Below are 10821 nucleotides of genomic sequence, written 5' to 3'. Positions count from 1 at the left end.
TCAGAATGTTATAAAGAACGTATAATTCTCAGTTCAGGAAGGTGCATTGCAAAGGCCATGGGCAGGTACAACAATATATCGGGGAGCTCAAATAACGCTGGACCTTCTGCGAGTTGGTCGAAGGATGTGGACGTTGTCCAGGCACTTGGAGTATCTGGTTCGTTGCAAGAAGTTACCAAGTGGATTGATAGGATACGACCTGGACATTGGCCAACAAAGGAATTGCTTTCAGAAGCTCGGGACTGCATGTGCTTTCTTGTACCAGTTGGACATCCTTTCAGCAAAACGAAACATATAGAATGGAGACTCTCTCCAAATCTCATCGAGCGAAATCTTATGTTTAATCTGAATGTTACTCAAATTAAGTGTTACATTGTTTTAAAGATGATAAAGAAAAGTTTATTTAACAGCGTAGTCGATGACGGAATCACAAGTTTTCATTGTAAAACAGTTTTATTTTATACGCTTGAGAGGACCCCTTTACATTTTTGGAAAGAACAAAACTTAGCATTCTTGGTGAAACAATGTTTACATACACTGAAACGAATGTTGAAGATTGGTTTATGTCCACATTATATCATAAGTGGTGTCAATCTTTTTGAAGGGAAACTGTCTCGCGTTCAATGTCGAAAGTTACACACATATGTTTTGAAGTTGCTACGAAATGATCTAGACGAATTAGTAAAAATCGGCATAGACAATTTGGGTGATAGATTAATGTCATTCGAGAAGATCCGGCGTGATTTTGGATTATCCCGTGACATGCTTAATGCATGCATTCTTAAGAAGCTTGATTATGATAGAATATCATATCGGTTCTATTCTACAAACAGCCTCTTCGAATTCAGAAACAAACCAGTAAATGTGGTGTTGCATGAATTAGTCGTAGCCCTTCATGCCCTTATGGCATACCGTAATGGAAGTGCACTAGAATCACGAGTATCTAGCGAAATATCTCGAGATTTATTAATCTCGATAGCAAGTGTGCAATCATCAATATGTATAGAAAATGTTACACCTTTATTACCATGCATTTTAGAATGTTTTAAATGCGGATTACAAACTGACGTAGCATCATCGCGACTAAAGCTTGCTTCCATCTTGCTGTGTTCAGGTCATTTGGATTCAGCAGCTTACGTCCTGAAAGACGTTAAAAGGAGAATGAGTCTTAAAGGCGCAAAATTTATTTGCAGATGCAGAAGAGGACATGAGGAAGACAAAACACTGCTTGGATTTGCTCGATTCACGCCTTTGAGCGATACAAATATTGTACTCTGTGTGCGATTTTCCAGACAGGAACTACACTGCGTGCCTCCTATACTTCTTTTTGAAATGAAAAGAGGAATTACTGAAGATGACATCAAAGAAAGAAATTTGGGCAAAAATATTTACATGGAAGATGCAAGTGTTGATGCAGGAGTGTTCCTCTATTATCTTCAATACCTCACTTATGGAGGTCTGAAAAATAGAGAGCAAGCGGAAATGGCATACGTGGCGTTACAAGAATATATTATTGAGCATGAGCAAGATATGTATCATACTGAGACAGGCTTGAATCTGCTCGGCCATTGCGCAGAGATGGAATGTGACTTTGAGATGGCAGCTGATATGTTTAGGAAGTCCGTCGAAATATTCCCAACTAATAACGCAGCACACTGGCACATATTAAGATGCAGTGATAGATACTCTCTAATTAAATATCAAATTTGAATTGTATAAAAACACAGTGTGATGAGTCGGCAGAGAATTGTGCTGAACGTTTTAGGCATTTCATTTCATCGATACTTCGAAGCGTTGACCTCACACGAATGAATAACGGAAACACATGTTATAAGATATACAATATAAAGAAGTGAAGCATCACCATCAGCGTTGTGAAATTTCATCCTGTAAATATACCAGATATTTTGAAAAGCCGTACACGAGTGGGAACCACAAAGAATCTTAAGTTTTATAGTAAAAGCAATATTTTACTTACATTTAAGCCGTATATAAGTGGAAAATAAAAATATCAAACATTATTTGTATTCTTGAAGACTTAAGTGCATTTTGAGGAAGACAATCTTAAATATAATTTGATATGAAATAAAATTGTGAGCATGTTATAAGTTAAGAAGGATTCCCCGATGCTATTTATAGTGCCATAAATGATGACAAATACAGCGTGAACACTTAAAGCAACACAACCATTGTCATTTCGCAGTGGGACTGTTAAAGAGTGGTCTCCAAACTTTAATAAGAATGACAATTTATTGTTAGTTGATATAATGGGTGAGCGCAGTTGCGGAATTTTCGCGTCACACATTTCAAGCTCACACATTTTAAACAGTAAAGCATGTATGTTAGCCATGGGAGCAGTTATCGTCCATATTTGCAGTCCCAATCTTCAATTTTTCTGATTGTTTCATGCGATGTAAGCGTCGTTGAGATTCGATCTCAACATTAAAGTACTATACGACTTTCAACGACTGTTTAAGTTATTATAAAGTTTTAATTTACCAATGAAACATTATCTATAAATACGCAACGTTATTTCTAATTTAATAAAGGTATACGAATCGTGTGCTCCTTGTTGTTGGGTTACGTGCTCCTTGTTGTTGGGTTACGTGCTCCTTATTGTTGGGTTACGTGCTCCTTGTTGTTGGGTTATGTGCTCCTTGTTGTTGGGTTACGTATGGCGTTTAATACTATTATCCTTATGCAGGGATACCAGAGAATGTGGAACTGTCAGTTTCTTAAGTCATTGCTATCAGTTCCTGTAATAAATGTCACATGCACATTCTGAAATTTTATTTTTAGATACCTACGCTTAATTAGCTTCATTTTAACATAGTTGTTTACAGCTCGAACGAATAGAAAGCCTTAGGGTAATAAATACACTCAAGCCTGTTTATTTAGTTGAATCAAAAGTTGATCACTTGATAATATACCACTGCATTATCTGAATATTGTAGTGTCAAATTTGTAGTGGACATCATCTTTGTGAGGTATTTTAAAGCTTTTTATTACAAGTTGGGAATTTATTTTTGAGTTATTATGTATTAACCTAAAGCAAAGTTGATGTCCCCATCATTTAGTCGAACTCCACAATATACCGGTAATATGTTAATTATACCTTTGGTGCAACATACGGTGCCATAAAACTCTTGATCTTGCATTGGCAACTCATGTAGAGACTGTGGGACCTTGACAACTGACCAACTATGTCGGGTGAACTTAGGTTTGTAATGACATCGGTCGTCGCTCGTGAAAAAAGAAGACTGATATACATATTGATGTCCCAATCATGTAGTCATGTAGATACATACAGTTGATTATCTTCTTTTCAACATACTTAATTAAAGCTCGATTGAATAGAAAGCATTTGCCTTATTGATACACTTGAGTCTGTTTCCTAGGTTGAATCAATAGTTGATCACTATATTTTACTTTCTATATTTTTTAAGATGCACACGACATATCGATTGCTGGTTTTTCTACTTTCGAAAATATAAGAAAGAAGCACTGGTGGTATCGAATGCTGGTTTTTCTACGTAAGTTTGTGAAACATAAGGATTTGCTTTTTCTGAAGACATCGAAGGTTACAGTAAAGAGTTTTGATAATTCCATTCTGAAATCAACACATATTAGAGGAAATAACCCTAGTGTGTCATTTATTTAATTTTTATCAATTCCTATTTATTTTTATTATATTTTTATTCGTTGAAACTGTGGTTGGTTGCGGAATTATGTTGAATTTAATAGGCTTGAATAAATATATCTATTGTATTTGTACATTACGACTGTTTACACAAAAAGGGAAAAAGGGACAAGCAGGTATGCAACATTAACAAAATAAAAAAAAAGATTTGTGGAAAAAATTTGTGTAACGTTTTTCACGATCAAACATTTGGTTGCTAGTATTTATCATATTGTTTATATTTATAAGACCATAGTAAGAATGTTAAAAATGTACAACACAACTTACCAGGCACAATTGCGATGCGGGAAATCACGTGGTAAGAATTGAGAAAAATGGCCGCCGATGCCTCGATTCGATCGAGAAACCGAGTTTTCAAACAGGTACATCTTCCTTACTTGTTTTTAATCGGATGACGCCTATCATGGGACCTGCCGGAAGCGGTTTTCAGCGAGTATCAACCGTTTTCCACTAGTTGGTCTAAGTGTGGAGATAAGTCATGGAATATTTCGCGATTTCCTGAACAGTCAATTGAAATTGTACACGGACTAACAATAATATAACTGTTTTCACACTAATTTTTAAGTACCATATGTTCATGTGGACGCATGTTGGTTGACAAAAAATGGATAAATCGATTGCCCATGGCAATATTTTCAAGGTAAAATTGAGTTTCGATTGGTGTTGACGATTTATATTGAGCACGCACATGGCCCTTATATAGGACAACTTCTTTCACAACCTGATATATAGGACGCACATGTCAAGGAATACCGTTTTCTCCGCCCAATAAGTCTAAAACAACCTCATATTGGCATGTTCTGCTACATGTAGCGAATAGCGATACATATCTAATGTAAAGGCACAGTAAATGTTAGTTTCGTATAAGAAATTTGCTATCTGGATCATCAAAATTATTTTATTTTCAATAGGAATTTTTATTGCTAGCCCGTTTCGGTGTAGCTGCTTTTTGTTATGGCTTGCGAGTATTTGAAAATGTTGTTTTTCCTCCAAACAGTTTTATTAATATTTTGTTTTGGATTGCTGTTTTTTGCTTGAAGAAATATCTTCAGGATAGTGTCATTTAAGTGCATGTTCAATTGTTTTTAGAACAATTTTTCATGCTAAAGGGACAAAAACATACACAGACAGGCTAACATTTTACCCAATTACTATACAGTTTGTGACCAGAACATGAAGTATGGATATGATTTGGCATTGGGAATGTATTTAAACAACTTGAAAATGCATTTTATTTCCTACCGATTGTGTACTGTGTTTTAAGATTTCAGAGGTCAATTCATCACGTATTGTTGTAAACAAGCATATTTTTCGTGTGAATATACTTAACACATTTGATGATGTAGATAAGTAGCATTCTTCGTCCCAGGTAAGTATTATCAAGAATATTTTCATTGAAATGATCGTGTTGCATAGGCCTCTTTTCAGTACTCGTTTTACATGAGCAGGATAGATGGCAGACTGTACATATAACCTCGAAGCGGGCATGAAACCCTATTGCTACAGACACCAACTCAGACACATTTCAATTCACAAGGTAACTAGTTTACAACAACAATCACCAATAAGCTTTGATCCTATAACTACATTTCAGTGGCAATATTAAGTTTAGGCCAGCGTGTTTGCAGGTAAGTTTGTATGTAGTACTTTGCTAAAAAGCTGTAAAATTATGAATCAGTACTGAAAATAAGCCATATCAGACATAGAATAACGTATAATACGTATCAAATGTTTTGGAAACGACATTTATAGTCAAGATAGCAAGATGGTTTACTATGGACTCTGAAGCTGCCATCGTTGGGACAATCAAGGGTGGGGTACATTAAAGACTCGATATCTCGATGCAAAGTTATTGAAACAAAAGTTCTTATCGGTGACCTCAAAAATGGATATAGAACAGATATAATGTGGCTCAATCAAGTCTGGTTAATTTCACTTTAAAGATTTACGCACCAGTTGTGTGACAGCTCATTTCTGGCTACTCTGACAGATATAGATAATCACGAGTAGCCTGACATTCTCAGTTACGTCCCTTGGCTTGACTACCGTTTACATTGCGCGACGGATTTTGAGGTAAATAAAACGGTTTAAATCTTGATAAGACTTTCTTCTTAATGCTGTAAATACTGTTGTCTTTATGCAAAGTGTAAATGCAGTTCCTGAACTTTATTACAATACCCTTAAATAAAAGAAAGGCACTCAAGTTTATATTTACAACGTGGCCTTCATACATGTATGGATTTAAGTAAGCGCGTTCTGAGAAAACCGGGCTTAATGCATGTGCGTAAAATGTCGCACATGCATATCAATGCTAATTTCCGCTTTTATGGTATTTTTAGTTTCAAGGAAGTCCCTCCTTACCGAAAATCAAGTTAAGGCGGAAAGTGTCGTCCCTGATTAGCCTGTGCGGACTGCACAGGCTAATCTGGGATGACACTTTACGCACATGCATTTAGCCCAGTTTTCTCAGAACAAGGCTCTTATTATTACCACATTAATGCATCACACAGTATGAATAGATGTTTTCCACACGTAGCCTTCACACTCTGAATCGTTTAGAAGTACACCGAAACAGGCTAGCAATAAAATTCCTATATCAAGTCGACATATCCACTAATTATAGACGACTAACACATGTATTATTACTGTAATTTGAATTATTAGTCATTTTAACTTTACAGAGAAATTCCCCATTCGAAAACGGTTTACTTCTACGTGTATATATCGGTTCTATCAACTTCGCAATACTTAGGTTTTCACATATTAAAGTGTTTCTATTTGTATTTATATTTATTAAGTAGCGAACCTTTGACCATAGAACAGCTAAAACACTGGTGAGCATATTTTAAGTAAATCGTTGGTCAAAGCATCTAAAGAAATCAATCTTTCGTATAACAATTGCACTGGATTATACATGCGGTATGAAATGTTACTAAATAGGTTTTAAGCTTTCCCCTTCATCTACAGAAGTATCATACTCTACCACATGCAAAATAATATACACTTAAAAAGTTTATATTACTACATCAACTTTATTATTTAATCAAGTTTGTTTCTATTTGTATTTATATTTATTTAGTAGCGAACCTTTGACCATAGAGCAGCTAAAACACTGGTGAGCATATTTTAAGTAAATCGTTGGTCAAAGCATCTAAAGAAATCAATCTTTCGTATAACAATTGCACTGGATTATACATGCGGTATGAAATGTTACTAAATAGGTTTTAAGCTTTCCCCTTCCTCTACAGAAGTATCATACTCTACCACATGCAAAATAATATACACTTAAAAAGTTAATATTACTACATCAACTTTATTATTTAATCAAGTTTGGTCAGTAAGGTTTCCAGTTGACATGATATAAAAACGTTTCATCATGGAATATATTTACGGAGTTCATTGGCCTGAGGTATTTCCCGTATATTGGCCAGGGAAACCCATGCGCGTCATACTACTCATGTAATTCAGGTCACACATGTCAATGAAACGATAGAGCACGTACAACATCATTTATCATTCTATTCGTCAACAGCATTAAACATACATGTTCAATTTATAAGTATTTTTACATAGTTTAAAATGCAATTTATTTTATAGAAAAGTTTTCACAACTATGTTTATTGCGTCTATTAGAAACAATACAAATATAAGTAAACGGATTCATAATTGTTGTTCACCATGCCATTTGTTTACTTAATTACCTCCTTTATGACGATCATTGTAATGTGCATGTGTGCACCGGTCAAAACTTCCTTTATGAAGATCATGTTCAGATTTGCTTGTTCCGCTCAAGGTTATTTCTATAGACCTTTTGTTGCTCGCCGTGCCATTATCCTTTATATCTTTCGTACCTCCTATTTTCGCTAGTTTTCAAAATGTGCAAAGATTAAATTACATAAATTCAATGTGTTCAAAATTCTAGAGACTGCATATTTAGCAAATACAGCCGAGTTCTAAAGTCGACCATATTTAAGAAAATTTAAAAAGTGTGTGAAGAACAATAGCAGACGTATTTCACTTATCGATATTGAATGAAGATATAATAGAATGGTCAGGGTGTAACTTTCAGTTTTATTTAGTTAGACGTTATCAAAAGACACTTATTTCAAGATGCGATTCATATCGACTTTATTCGTTGTTTTTATCCTTTTAACAGGTAAAATAACATTAAATTGCTGTCCTGTATCCAGTATATGTTTGAATATAATTTTAGTAAGTTATTAAATACGTGGTTGCTGATAAATAAACTGGTTTAATTCTTGCACGGTTTGCACACATATCTATACGTTAACTTAAAGGGGACGTCCAACAGATTGGTAAATTGACAAAATTATAAAAACATGTTTCAGAATTTTCGTTGTTGTTATGATATTATTGAGTAAAACGTAAAACTGACCATTTTTATTTTTATTGATTTTTATGTCAAATGTTTAAATGTATCAATATAAAGCATTTAATGACATGCTTCAATACATGCCAAAATCTGTTGAACGGCCCCTTTAATTACATTTTGCTTTGTAGACTCGCGCGGCATTTTTGGGGGGAGTAGAACGACAACAACAAATGTCAATTATCTAACAACAACGCCAAAAACTAAGTCAACAACGCCAGCGACTACGCCTACAACGCAAACGACTCTTACCACAACGCCAACGACAAGGACTACAACACCAACGACTACAACGCCAACAATAAGGACTACAACGCAAACGACAAGGACTACAACGCCAACGATTACGACTACAACGCAAACGACTACGACTAAAACGCCAACGACTACGACTTCAACGCCAACGACTACGACTTCAACGCCAACAATAAGGACTACAACGCCAACGACAAGGACTACAACGCCAACAATAAGGACTACAACGCCAACGACAAGGACTATAATGCTTACGACAGGTACTACAACGCCCACGACAAGGACAACAACGTCAGCGACTAGGACTACTACGTCAACGACGATGACTACAACGCAAACGACAAAGACTACAACGCCAACGACTACAACGCCAGCCACTACTACGACTACAACGCCAACAACAAGGACTACAGCGCCAACGACTACGACTACAACGCCAACGATAAGGGCTATAATGCCAACGACAGTGACTACAACGCCCACGACAAGGACAACAACGCCAACGACGAAAACTACAACACCAACCACAAGGACTACAACGACAACGACTACAACGCCAACGACAACGACTATAACGCAAACGCCAAAAACAGGGACTGCAACGCCAACCACAAGGACTACATTGCCACTGACTACGACTACACTGCTAAAGACTACGATATCAACGCCAACTACAAGGACTACAACGTCAACGACAAAGACTGCAACGCCAACTATAAGCACTACAACGCAAACGACTACGACTACAACGCCAACGACTACGACAAAAACGCCAACGACAAAAACTACAACACCAACGAATACAACTACAACGCCAACGACTACAACTACAACGCCAACCACAATGACTACTTCGCAAACGACTACGACTACAACGCCAACGACAAGAACTACAACGCCAACGACTACAACGCCAACGACAAGGACTACCACGACAACAACTAGGGCTACAACACCAACGACTACGTCTACAACACCAACAACTACAACTGCAACGCCAACTACAAGAACTACAAAGCCAACGACTACGACAACAACGCCAACGACAAAAACTACAACACCAACGACTACAACTACAACGCCCGACTACGACAACACCACAAACGACTATTATAACAACGCCAACGACAAGGACTACAACGCCAACGACAAGGACTACAACTCAAACGACAAGCACTACAAAGCCAATGACGACAACGCCAACGACTACGCCAACAACGCCAACGACAAGGACTACAACGCCAACGACAAGGACTACAGCGCCAACGACTTCGACTTCAACGCCAATGACTACGACAACAACGCCAACGACTACGACAACAACGACAAAGACTATAACACCAACGACAAGGTCCACAACGCTAACGACTTTAACGCCAACGACAAGGACTACAACGCCAACGACAAGGACTTCAACGACTACAACGCCAACGACAAGGACTACAAAGCCAACAACTACAACTACAACGCCAACAACAAGGACTATAACGCAAACGACAAGCACTACAACTCCAACAACTACGACTACAACGATAACGACAATGACTACAACGCCAACGACAAGGATTACAACGACAACGACCAGAACTACAACGCCAACGACTAGGACTACATCGTCAACGACTAGGGCTACATCGCCAACGACATGGATTACAAAATGTGAGAATCCTTTCAATTATGATACTGTTTAATTACCTACTGATTTAATATTCACCATAGTGAAAATAATTGCATCATTGACAAAGGTTACAAAATGTAAAATAAATCCCATAAACCTTTTGCCTTTATATTTAGCACAGAATGAGCTGAGAGTAGAGTTGGTTAATGGACCTAACAACCAATCTGGTCTTGTTGAACTTGTAATCGGTGATGTAAGAGGTACTGTGTGTGACGATGGATGGGACGACGACGAGGTCATTTGCAAAATGCTCGGATATGGCTTAGTTAAATGTATCAATTGACAACTGACAGCCAGTTTATGTAATTAAGTAATTGTGTTGCTGAGAAAACAATGCAATTAATTCGTATGAAAACTACTTACCAATAACTTTCGATTTTTAATGCAGTTTTGGAATAACCGTTGTGTGTGTGGAAGGGAAAAAGGCAAATAATACATTCATGTGCAGTTTACCATAGTGATATTTCCTAACGTGTTAAAATACAATTGAACTACAAAGCAAATGTTTATCTGTAGGTCATTTGCTTGTTATATGAAATCCCTTCCATTTTGTATCAATCGGTGCATTTACAATTATGTAAACTGTGTATGTTTTGCATGGTATTTAAGTTAGTAACTTATAATAATACGTATACTTTTTACAGTGATGGGAAAGCGCTTAGTGAAGCCTACTATGGTCAGGGCAGTTCACGTATTCTTCTGGATGATGTACAATGTAACGGAACTGAATCATCCATCATGGCATGCCGCCATTCTGGTCTTGGGTTTCATAACTGTGGGTACCATGACGATGCATCA

At 36.9% G+C, this 10821-nt stretch overlaps 2 protein-coding genes across 2 annotated transcripts in view; both read left to right on the top strand.

Moving 5' to 3' along the window:
* Positions 1-2563, top strand: part of LOC127833830 (uncharacterized) — a 5233-nt gene extending 2670 nt beyond the window's left edge. The window contains exon 2 of the mRNA XM_052359311.1: positions 1-2563. This exon is cut by the window's left edge and continues 402 nt beyond it. Within this exon, the coding sequence (XP_052215271.1) occupies positions 1-1710 (1710 nt within the window). The 3' untranslated portion in view covers positions 1711-2563.
* Positions 2564-5475: 2912 nt separating this feature from the next.
* On the top strand, positions 5476-9951 carry LOC127836028 (mucin-2-like). The gene is made up of 3 exons (XM_052362446.1): positions 5476-5512; positions 8222-8900; positions 9066-9951. Exons 1-3 carry the CDS (start codon positions 5476-5478, stop codon positions 9949-9951), a joined length of 1602 nt encoding a protein of 533 aa, XP_052218406.1.
* The last annotated feature ends 870 nt before the right edge of the window (positions 9952-10821 follow it).

The sequence above is a fragment of the Dreissena polymorpha genome, chromosome 6 (assembly GCF_020536995.1).
Source record: "Dreissena polymorpha isolate Duluth1 chromosome 6, UMN_Dpol_1.0, whole genome shotgun sequence".
NCBI classification, from domain to species: Eukaryota; Metazoa; Mollusca; class Bivalvia; order Myida; family Dreissenidae; genus Dreissena; species Dreissena polymorpha.
Note: the sequence above shows the minus strand (reverse complement) of the source record. Positions and strands in the feature narration are given on the sequence as shown.